The sequence below is a fragment of the Micropterus salmoides genome, unplaced genomic scaffold (genome assembly GCF_014851395.1).
Source record: "Micropterus salmoides isolate LMB-PRFRI ecotype aquatic unplaced genomic scaffold, ASM1485139v1 Ms_hic_scaffold_10, whole genome shotgun sequence".
NCBI classification, from domain to species: Eukaryota; Metazoa; Chordata; class Actinopteri; order Centrarchiformes; family Centrarchidae; genus Micropterus; species Micropterus salmoides.
In genome coordinates this window covers 36,507,802-36,519,725 of record NW_024040041.1, presented here as the reverse complement: position 1 = coordinate 36,519,725, position 11,924 = coordinate 36,507,802, and the positions used below count along the sequence as shown (strand labels likewise).

The 11,924-nt window shown below is 41.9% G+C and overlaps 1 protein-coding gene and 1 long non-coding RNA gene across 2 annotated transcripts in view; both read right to left on the bottom strand.

Moving 5' to 3' along the window:
• The window catches only part of LOC119918238 (keratin-associated protein 4-4-like), a 1,944-nt gene extending 1,335 nt beyond the window's left edge, over window positions 1-609 (bottom strand). Inside the window, exons 1-3 of the mRNA XM_038738874.1 lie at window positions 551-609; window positions 293-378; window positions 118-203 (exon numbers count right to left, since the gene is read on the bottom strand). Of these exons, the coding sequence (XP_038594802.1) occupies window positions 118-203; window positions 293-378; window positions 551-609 (231 nt within the window). The remainder of the gene's footprint in view (window positions 1-117; window positions 204-292; window positions 379-550) is intronic.
• Window positions 610-7,374: 6,765 nt separating this feature from the next.
• On the bottom strand, window positions 7,375-8,089 carry LOC119917561. Its single transcript, XR_005447300.1, has 2 exons — window positions 7,812-8,089; window positions 7,375-7,501 (listed from the first exon to the last, which is right to left on the bottom strand). It is a non-coding gene; the product is annotated as an uncharacterized LOC119917561 (long non-coding RNA).
• Between the last annotated feature and the right edge of the window lie 3,835 nt (window positions 8,090-11,924).

Here is an 11,924-nt window from a genome sequence, read left to right as displayed (position 1 = left end):
ACCAGGTTCTTACACACCAGGTTCTGCACACCAGGTTCTGCACACCAGGTTCTACACATCTGGTTCTTACACACCAGGTTCTGACACACCAGGTTCTGCACACCTGGTTCTGCACACCTGGTTCTTACACACCTGGTTCTGACACACCAGGTTCTGACACACCAGGTTCTGACACCAGGTTCTGCACACCTGGTTCTCCACACCTGGTTCTCACACACCAGGTTGTGACACACCAGGTTCTGCACACCTGGTTCTTACACACCAGGTTCTGACACACCTGATTCTGACACACCAGGCTCGGACACCAGGTTCTGACACACTAGGTTCTTACACACCAGGTTCTGACACACCAGGTTCTGCACACCAGGTTCTCCACACCTGGTTCTCACACACCAGGTTGTGACACACCAGGTTCTTACACACCAGGTTCTACACACCAGGTTCTACACACCTGGTTCTGACACCAGGTTCTACACACCAGGTTCTGACACCAGGTTCTGCACACCTGGTTTTGACACACCAGGTTCTCACACACCAGGTTCTGACACACCTGGTTCTGACACACCAGATTCTGCACACCTGGTTCTTACACACCTGGTTCTCACACATCTGACTTGCTGCTTTTCCTTTGAATTATTTTAAGCAGGGCCGTTAAATAAGAGAGTTACGACACTCCCATTGACTTCTGTTGGAACATCACGGGGCTGCTGATACTTCCAAACACTGAATAGTTCCCGTTCATTTCAGTGTTTCTGAAGTACACTTCCTGGAAAGTTGATGAAATTACTGCATTTGTTTAGATTTTAAGTCACTAGCTGTCCTCTCATGAATCAGTAGTGGTATTTTATGTCGCAAGCTTTAGTCATGGTTTATCGGAAGATATTAACTGTTAGATTATATAATTGCAGCTAGCTAACGTTAACTTGCGTAACATTAACACTTAACCAGCTAACTTTACCATACCAAGATGTCAGTTTGCCAATATTTACCTCAGATGTAAAGTTATTAGCTAGTTAGCATACATCGTTTATCTTTGGTTATTTGTTGTAACTCCGTACAGCAGCACTTAGTTGCCGCTGTAGTAGTAACATTACCCGTGATTACGATGAATGGTAAGTTAGCTGTCTCCGCTAGATAGTGCGTCGGTGACGGTTGATAAGATCAGTGGCATATGATGACGATGTCATATTTTGGACATCTGTTGGATAGAATACAATGATTTATTTTGCACACACCTCCTCATGGTAATGGCTCCCTGTGACTAATAAAGGTAAAAACTTGATACTGTAGTGATTCAGAATTATGATGAAAGTAGCACATGTACACTGCTGGTGACGTATTGAACTTTAAACTAACAGTCCCTTGTGGGTAAAGGAATGTATGAACAGGCGTTTGTTTCAGGTGAATGATACCTAGATAAAGTAAGCCTCAAGTTCCAGCTGTCAAACAGCTGAGATTTAATTTGCAAGGCCGTCCAAAATCCACTATATGTGTGTGTTGTTTTGTTTGTTTTCAGCAGGATGGATTCTGAGCGGAGAGTGGAGCGATGACCAGGCTGATGGAGCTTGCAGAAATGTCTGTCCACCAACCAGGGCACGCTTCAAGTTCTGAACCAGATGTGGGACATCCGGCATGAAATATAGCCTCCTGTGTGGTCTTGCAGGATGTGAGAATTAAAAAAGTGTTTCTTTGAAGACATCACATTCAAAGAAAACTTACCTATTCTCCCTGGTTTACCAAAACTTCTTTCTTGACTTAAACTAAACAGCTTCTGGCATTCATTGATATTTACTTGTTGTGCATGTGTATGTGAATGTGTCTCCACATAACATGAGAATGTCAGTAATTATGACAATAGAAGCATGAGAAAAAACATCTCCATACTGTAATGTGTGATATCTTATGGGAGCAGCCCCCCCCCCTTCCCTCAAATAGTAAACAAAAATAATGTGATTAAATTTAAAGGGCTTTATTGGCACGAAGGTTTCAAGAACAGTGTTTCCAAAGCATCAAAATACAATTTGTCAATACACACAGTATACAGTAAGTTAAAAATGGACATGTTATGAGTTATAAAACAAAATACAAAGTGAATGGACAGAAGAAAAATCAAAGTTTGGTGGAACTCGTTTTGTAAGGCATTTCATCAGGTCATGAAACAAACAAAACAGGTGCTAATGATCATCCATTCAATATGTAGGTGGAAACAGGATGATTGAGTGAAACAGCTTAACTCAGTTTACAAGGTAAGAGAAGAGAGTCATACTGATACACCGTGGCAAGAGAAAGCACAGCAGCCAGACACAAGGTAGAGCTACTGCATCAGCAAGCTCTCTCCCAGGCAGCAGGCGGTGTGGACTGATCAGTCAGAATGTGTCTGTGTCCTGGTTCATAGTTTAGCCTCTGTCTGGGGAAGGATGAAAGGGTACATTAGCCATACTGAAATGAATCCCCAGTTAACAGTAATGTTATGGATTGTACGTAGTTCACTCAGTAACCATCTCTCTAGTTACATTTCAACAGACCACACTGTGAACGCTGTCTGTCCATCACTCCCAGGATAGAATACACTAACTATAACTGTAGTCAACGTCCTAATCAATGCACATTATGCATTAATATTTACCTAACATTGCTGCAAATTAAGTCGCTGCTGTAAATGTGTAACGTTACGTTATGGGAACAGCCCCTTTTCCTTCCTAAATTAAACACAAAATCTGATTAAATCTGTGTCTCCACCACTCTCCAGAACAAATGTTACAATCAGAATCAGAAGGAGCTTTGTTGCCAAGTAGTGTTTTACACATACGAGGAATTTGCTGTGGTGATGAGGTGCTACAGGCAGACAAACATACAGTCAACATAAAGAAATGTAGAAGTATAGAAATACGGAATGGAAGAACAACGTTGCAGATATATACATGTGCATTATTCTTGGTCTGTGCTTTGCAGAAGTAACGCAACGGAGGAGAATATTTTGTACATATAAATATATAAAGTGACAACAAGGAAATATACAAAACAACAAAGATCAACAATCAACAACAAATACGTGCGACGCGCCGGGTCTGTGCTCCACACGAGATTAAAGAGTATTTACATGTGCAGAGACATTTGTATCATTTGCAAGGGGGGAGACAGTGGGGGACCCAGGTCTTGTTAATGAGGCTTGCTGCAGATAGGAAGAAACTGTTTTTGGTCCTGATGGACCGCAGCCTCCTGCCAGAGGGGAGAGTCTGAAACAGTTTGTGTCCGGGGTGGGAGGAGTCAGCTGCAATCTTTCCTGCTCGCCTCAGAGTCCTCGAGGTGTACAGGTCCAGAAGAGAAGGAAGATTGCAGCCAATCACCTTCTCTGCAGAGCGAATGATGCGCTGCAGCCTGTCCTTGTCCCTGGCAGTGGCAGCAGCGAACCAGATGGTGATGGAGGAGGTGAGGATGGACTCAATGATGGCGGTGTAGAAGTGCACCATCATTGTCTTTGGCAGGCTGAACTTCTTCAGCTGCAGCAGGAAGTACATCCTCTGCTGGGTCTTCTTGGTGAGGGAGGTGATGTTCAGCTCCCACTTGAGGTCCTGGGAGATGATGGTGCCCAGGAAGCGGAAGGAGTCCACAGTGGTGACTGGGGAGTCACACAGGATGATGGGGCTGGGCGCTATCTGAAGTCCACGACTATCTCCACGTTCTTCAGAGCGTTGAGCTCCAGACTGTTCTGGCTGCACCAGGTCACCAGATGGTCGAAAAATGTCTGTGAACACCGGAGACAGCTGATCAGCACAGTGCTTCAGGGTGGATGGGGAGACAGAGTCCGACCCAGCTGCTTTGCGGGGTTTCTGCCTCCTGAAAAGACAGTTGACTTCCCCTTTTGGAGGGGAGGGGGTGGAGCTTGCCAGCTCTGAGGAGGGAGGGGAAGATGTGGTGGACTGAGGCTGAAGCTGAGCGGAGGAGTCACAGGGGATGGTGTCCGATTGACTCTCAAAGCGGCAGTAGAACTGGTTCAGCTCATTTGCCAGGCGAGAATCGTTTATGGAGTGGAGGACTTTAGGTTTATAGTTTGTGATCTGTCTGAACCCCCTCCAGACAGAAGTGGTGTTGTTTGCAGAGAACTGGTTCTTTAGCCTCTCTGAGTACAGTCGTTTAGCTTCTCGCACCTCCCTGCTAAACCTGTACTTTAACGCCCTGTCACCACTCCTAAATGCCTCCTCCTTTTCCAACCTCAGCTGTCTGAGTTTAGCTGTGAACCAGGGTTTGTCATTGTTATAACTCACCATGGTGCGTGGTGGTATACATGTGTCCTCACAGAAGCTGATGTAGGACGTCACAGCCTCTCTAAACTCATCCAGATTGTTGGTAGCCTTCTTGAAAACATCCCGGTCAGTGCAGTCCAAACATGCCTGGAGGTCCTCAACAGCTTCACTAGTCCACTTCTTTGATGTCCTCACTACAGGTTTACAGAGCTTTAGTTTTTTCCTGTAAGCGGGAATCAGATGGACCATCATGTGATCAGAGTGTCCCATTGGAGCGCGTGTGGGGAGCGCTGTGAGGATTAAATTCACGTTTGGTCTGAATGTTAGTCTGATTTCAGACTTTAGACGTTTGTCTGGTTTCAGACTTTAGACGTTTGTCTGGTTTCAGACTTTAGACGTTTGTCTGGTTTCAGACTTTAGTCTGGTTTCAGGCTTTAGACGTTTGTCTGGTTTCAGGCTTTAGACGTTTGTCTGGTTTCAGACTTTAGTCTGGTTTCAGACTTTAGACGTTTGTCTGGTTTCAGACTTTAGACGTTTGTCTGGTTTCAGACTTTAGACGTTTGTCTGGTTTCAGACTTTAGTCTGGTTTCAGACTTTAGACGTTTGTCTGGTTTCAGACTTTAGACGTTTGTCTGGTTTCAGACTTTAGACGTTTGTCTGGTTTCAGGCTTTAGTCTGGTTTCAGACTTTAGACGTTTGTCTGGTTTCAGACTTTAGACGTTTGTCTGGTTTCAGACTTTAGACGTTTGTCTGGTTTCAGGCTTTAGTCTGGTTTCAGACTTTAGTCTGGTTTCAGACTTTAGACGTTTGTCTGGTTTCAGGCTTTAGACGTTTGTCTGGTTTCAGACTTTAGTCTGGTTTCAGACTTTAGACGTTTGTCTGGTTTCAGATTTTAGACGTTTGTCTGGTTTCAGACTTTAGACGTTTGTCTGGTTTCAGGCTTTAGTCTGGTTTCAGGCTTTAGTCTGGTTTCAGACCTTAGTCTGGTTTCAGACTTTAGACGTTTGTCTGGTTTCAGGCTTTAGACGTTTGTCTGGTTTCAGACTTTAGTCTGGTTTCAGACTTTAGACGTTTGTCTGGTTTCAGATTTTAGACGTTTGTCTGGTTTCAGACTTTAGACGTTTGTCTGGTTTCAGGCTTTAGTCTGGTTTCAGGCTTTAGTCTGGTTTCAGACCTTAGTCTGGTTTCAGACTTTAGACGTCTGTCTGGTTTCAGACGTTAGATGTCAGTCTGGTTTCAGACTTTAGATGTTTGTCTGGTTTCAGACTTTAGACGTTAGTCTGGTTTCAGACTTTAGACGTTAGTCTGGGTTCAGACTTTAGACGTTTGTCTGGTTTCAGACTTTAGACGTTTGTCTGGTTTCAGGCTTTAGTCTGGTTTCAGACTTTAGACGTTTGTCTGGTTTCAGACTTTAGACGTTTGTCTGGTTTCAGGCTTTAGTCTGGTTTCAGACTTTAGTCTGGTTTCAGACTTTAGACGTTTGTCTGGTTTCAGGCTTTAGACGTTTGTCTGGTTTCAGACTTTAGTCTGGTTTCAGACTTTAGACGTTTGTCTGGTTTCAGGCTTTAGTCTGGTTTCAGACTTTAGTCTGGTTTCAGACTTTAGACGTTTGTCTGGTTTCAGACTTTAGACGTTTGTCTGGTTTCAGGCTTTAGACGTTTGTCTGGTTTCAGACTTTAGTCTGGTTTCAGACTTTAGACGTTTGTCTGGTTTCAGGCTTTAGTCTGGTTTCAGACTTTAGTCTGGTTTCAGACTTTAGACGTTTGTCTGGTTTCAGACTTTAGTCTGGTTTCAGACTTTAGACGTTTGTCTGGTTTCAGACTTTAGACGTTTGTCTGGTTTCAGACTTTAGACGTTTGTCTGGTTTCAGGCTTTAGTCTGGTTTCAGACTTTAGACGTTTGTCTGGTTTCAGACTTTAGACGTTTGTCTGGTTTCAGACTTTAGACGTTTGTCTGGTTTCAGACTTTAGTCTGGTTTCAGACTTTAGACGTTTGTCTGGTTTCAGACTTTAGTCTGGTTTCAGACTTTAGACGTTTGTCTGGTTTCAGACGTTAGATGTCAGTCTGGTTTCATACTTTAGTCTGGTTTCAGACGTTAGACGTTTTTCTGGTTTCAGACGTTAGATGTCAGTCTGGTTTCAGACTTTAGTCTGGTTTCAGACTTTAGACATTTGTCTGGTTTCAGACGTTAGATGTCAGTCTGGTTTCAGACTTTAGTCTGGTTTCAGACTTTAGACGTTTGTCTGGTTTCAGAATTTAGACGTTTGTCTGGTTTCAGACTTTAGTCTGGTTTCAGACTTTAGACGTTTGTCTGGTTTCAGACTTTAGATGTTTGTCTGGTTTCAGACGTTAGATGTCAGTCTGGTTTCAGACTTTAGTCTGGTTTCAGACGTTCGTCTGGTTTCAGACTTTAGACGTTTGTCTGGTTTCAGACTTTAGTCTGGTTTCAGACTTTAGACGTTTGTCTGGTTTCAGACGTTAGATGTCAGTCTGGTTTCAGACTTTAGTCTGGTTTCAGACTTTAGACGTTTGTCTGGTTTCAGACTTTAGACGTTTGTCTGGTTTCAGACTTTAGTCTGGTTTCAGACTTTAGACGTTTGTCTGGTTTCAGACTTTAGTCTGGTTTCAGACTTTAGACGTTTGTCTGGTTTCAGACTTTAGATGTTTGTCTGGTTTCAGACGTTAGATGTCAGTCTGGTTTCAGACTTTAGTCTGGTTTCAGACGTTCGTCTGGTTTCAGACTTTAGTCTGGTTTCAGACGTTCGTCTGGTTTCAGACGTTAGACGTTTGTCTGGTTTCAGACTTTAGTCTGGTTTCAGACTTTAGACGTTTGTCTGGTTTCAGACTTTAGATGTTTGTCTGGTTTCAGACGTTAGATGTCAGTCTGGTTTCAGACTTTAGTCTGGTTTCAGACGTTCGTCTGGTTTCAGACTTTAGACGTTTGTCTGGTTTCAGACTTTAGACGTTTGTCTGGTTTCAGACTTTAGACGTTTGTCTGGTTTCAGACTTTAGACGTTTGTCTGGTTTCAGACTTTAGTCTGTGTCAAGTTCTGTGTGTTTTTAATTGATTACAGCTCAGCCCAAACTTGAAAACTGCTTTTCTCTCTGAAGAACGCAAAGGACAACTCAATCTTTTCACTTCTTGATTCTTTATTTTCTTTGAGATGGTTTGATAGACCAGTGATGGAATAATATGGTATAGTTTCTTGAATGTGACTTGATAGATCAGTGTGGGGCAGTAGGTATAGGTTGATAACCTTTCAAATACACAAACCAAACCATGAATCAGTCACACATAAATCACAATACCACTTTCTCGCAGAAATAATAAATAAATGCTATTGAATCTTCAAACCAAACTAAACACGATCCTTAAGTCTAACCTAGGATTTTAACAAGAAAATACCAATCCTGTAATTAAACTCATGCACATGTTACTTCTGTCAAGTTCAACATTCACATAACAAATCCCCATTATTTATTTTAAATTGCAAATTACAATCCAAGCAGAACCTGAACATTTAAAACTCAATATATTCAAACACAGTCAATCATAAATTGTCCTACCAGTTGCGTCTTTGAGTGATCAGAAGCTGTAATCATAGTATCCTTTTCCAGGAATAAATGAGAGAACCAACCGAACTCTCTACAGACATTTCAATGCCATGCTCTCTCTGTGGGTGCGCAGGCAAATATAGTCCCAAAAACTACTTCCCCAAAAGTTGGTTCTACCAACCAGACTTTAGACGTTTGTCTGGTTTCAGACTTTAGACGTTTGTCTGGTTTCAGGCTTTAGTCTGGTTTGGATTGAAGATTCAATAGCATTTATTTATTTAAAGTTGGTTCTACCAACTTTTGTTGCATGATTGCCCCCTGCAGTTTGGGAGTGCCCTGAGAGCCCTGGGTGAATCTGGGCTTGGATTGCTCAGTACAACTAAAGCAAAGTAACCATAAATTGACACAACAGTCTGGTTTCAGACTTTAGACATTTGTCTGGTTTCAGACTTTAGACGTTTGTCTGGTTTCAGACTTTAGTCTGGTTTCAGACTTTAGACGTTTGTCTGGTTTCAGACTTTAGTCTGGTTTCAGACTTTAGATGTTTGTCTGGTTTCAGACTTTAGATGTTTGTCTGGTTTCAGACTTTAGATGTTTGTCTGGTTTCAGACTTTAGTCTGGTTTCAGACTTTAGACGTTTGTCTGGTTTCAGGCTTTAGTCTGGTTTCAGACTTTAGACGTTTGTCTGGTTTCAGGCTTTAGTCTGGTTTCAGACGTTTGTCTGGTTTCAGACTTTAGACGTTTGTCTGGTTTCAGGCTTTAGTCTGGTTTCAGACGTTTGTCTGGTTTCAGACTTTAGACGTTTGTCTGGTTTCAGACTTTAGTCTGGTTTCAGACTTTAGACGTTTGTCTGGTTTCAGACTTTACTCTGGTTTCAGACTTTAGACGTTTGTCTGGTTTCAGACTTTAGTCTGGTTTCAGACTTTAGACGTTTGTCTGGTTTCAGACTTTAGATGTTTGTCTGGTTTCAGACGTTAGATGTCAGTCTGGTTTCAGACTTTAGACGTTTGTCTGGTTTCAGACTTTAGTCTGGTTTCAGACTTTAGACGTTTGTCTGGTTTCAGACTTTAGATGTTTGTCTGGTTTCAGACGTTAGATGTCAGTCTGGTTTCAGACTTTAGACGTTTGTCTGGTTTCAGACTTTAGATGTCAGTCTGGTTTCAGACTTTAGTCTGGTTTCAGACTTTAGACGTTTGTCTGGTTTCAGACTTTAGACGTCAGTCTGGTTTCAGACTTTAGTCTGGTTTCAGACTTTAGACGTTTGTCTGGTTTCAGACTTTAGTCTGGTTTCAGACTTTAGACGTTTGTCTGGTTTCAGACTTTAGTCTGGTTTCAGACTTTAGACGTTTGTCTGGTTTCAGACTTTAGTCTGGTTTCAGACTTTAGACGTTTGTCTGGTTTCAGACTTTAGATGTCAGTCTGGTTTCATACTTTAGTCTGGTTTCAGACGTTAGACGTTTTTCTGGTTTCAGACGTTAGATGTCAGTCTGGTTTCAGACTTTAGTCTGGTTTCAGACTTTAGACATTTGTCTGGTTTCAGACGTTAGATGTCAGTCTGGTTTCAGACTTTAGTCTGGTTTCAGACTTTAGACGTTTGTCTGGTTTCAGAATTTAGACGTTTGTCTGGTTTCAGACTTTAGTATGGTTTCAGACTTTAGACGTTTGTCTGGTTTCAGACTTTAGATGTTTGTCTGGTTTCAGACGTTAGATGTCAGTCTGGTTTCAGACTTTAGTCTGGTTTCAGACGTTCGTCTGGTTTCAGACTTTAGTCTGGTTTCAGACGTTCGTCTGGTTTCAGACTTTAGACGTTTGTCTGGTTTCAGACTTTAGTCTGGTTTCAGACTTTAGACGTTTGTCTGGTTTCAGACGTTAGATGTCAGTCTGGTTTCAGACTTTAGTCTGGTTTCAGACTTTAGACGTTTGTCTGGTTTCAGACTTTAGACGTTTGTCTGGTTTCAGACTTTAGTCTGGTTTCAGACTTTAGACGTTTGTCTGGTTTCAGACTTTAGTCTGGTTTCAGACTTTAGACGTTTGTCTGGTTTCAGACTTTAGACGTTTGTCTGGTTTCAGACTTTAGACGTTTGTCTGGTTTCAGACTTTAGACGTTTGTCTGGTTTCAGACTTTAGACGTTCGTCTGGTTTCAGACGTTCGTCTGGTTTCAGACGTTAGACGTTTGTCTGGTTTCAGACGTTAGATGTCAGTCTGGTTTCAGACTTTAGTCTGGTTTCAGACTTTAGACGTTTGTCTGGTTTCAGATTTTAGACGTTTGTCTGGTTTCAGACTTTAAACGTTTGTCTGGTTTCAGGCTTTAGTCTGGTTTCAGGCTTTAGTCTGGTTTCAGACCTTAGTCTGGTTTCAGACTTTAGACGTCTGTCTGGTTTCAGACGTTAGATGTCAGTCTGGTTTCAGACTTTAGATGTTTGTCTGGTTTCAGACTTTAGACGTTAGTCTGGTTTCGGGCTTTAGACGTTAGTCTGGTTTCAGACTTTAGACGTTAGTCTGGGTTCAGACTTTTGTCTGATTTAAGATGTTAGTCTGGTTTCAGACTTTAGATGTTAGTCTGGTTTCAGACTTTAGACGTTTGTCTGGTTTCAGACTTTTGTCTGATTTAAGATGTTAGTCTGGTTTCAGACTTTAGATGTTAGTCCGGTTTCAGACTTTAGACGTTTGTCTGGTTTCAGGCTTTAGTCTGGTTTCAGGCTTTAGTCTGGTTTCAGACCTTAGTCTGGTTTCAGACTTTAGACGTCTGTCTGGTTTCAGACGTTAGATGTCAGTCTGGTTTCAGACTTTAGATGTTTGTCTGGTTTCAGACTTTAGACGTTAGTCTGGTTTCGGGCTTTAGACGTTAGTCTGGTTTCAGACTTTAGACGTTAGTCTGGGTTCAGACTTTTGTCTGATTTAAGATGTTAGTCTGGTTTCAGACTTTAGATGTTAGTCTGGTTTCAGACTTTAGACGTTTGTCTGGTTTCAGACTTTTGTCTGATTTAAGATGTTAGTCTGGTTTCAGACTTTAGATGTTAGTCCGGTTTCAGACTTTAGACGTTAGTCTGGTTTCAGACTTTAGTCTGGTTTAAGACGTTAGTCTGGTTTCAGACTTTAGACGTTAGTCTGGTTTCAGGCTTTAGTCTGGTTTAAGATGTTAGTCTGGTTTCAGGCTTTAGTCTGGTTTAAGACATTAGTCTGGTTTAGACTTAAAACGTTTGTCTGGTTTCAGGCTTTAGTCTGGTTTCAGACGTTAGTCTGGTTTCAGACTTTAGACGTTAGTCTGGGTTCAGACTTTTGTCTGATTTAAGATGTTAGTCTGGGTTCAGACCTTAGTCTGGTTTAAGACTGTAGTCTGGTTTAAGACGTTAGTCTGGTTTCAGACTTTAGACGTTAGTCTGGTTTCAGGCTTTAGTCTGGTTTCAGACGTTAGTCTGGTTTCAGACTTTAGACGTTAGTCTGGTTTCAGGCTTTAGTCTGGTTTAAGACGTTAGTCTGGGTTCAGACCTTAGTCTGGTTTAAGACTGTAGTCTGGTTTAAGACGTTTGTCTGGTTTCAGACTTTACTCTGGTTTCAGACTTTAGACGTTTGTCTGGTTTCAGACTTTAGTCTGGTTTCAGACTTTAGACGTTTGTCTGGTTTCAGACTTTAGATGTTTGTCTGGTTTCAGACGTTAGATGTCAGTCTGGTTTCAGACTTTAGACGTTTGTCTGGTTTCAGACTTTAGTCTGGTTTCAGACTTTAGACGTTTGTCTGGTTTCAGACTTTAGATGTTTGTCTGGTTTCAGACGTTAGATGTCAGTCTGGTTTCAGACTTTAGACGTTTGTCTGGTTTCAGACTTTAGATGTCAGTCTGGTTTCAGACTTTAGTCTGGTTTCAGACTTTAGACGTTTGTCTGGTTTCAGACTTTAGACGTCAGTCTGGTTTCAGACTTTAGTCTGGTTTCAGACTTTAGACGTTTGTCTGGTTTCAGACTTTAGTCTGGTTTCAGACTTTAGACGTTTGTCTGGTTTCAGACTTTAGATGTCAGTCTGGTTTCATACTTTAGTCTGGTTTCAGACGTTAGACGTTTTTCTGGTTTCAGACGTTAGATGTCAGTCTGGTTTCAGACTTTAGTCTGGTTTCAGACTTTAGACATTTG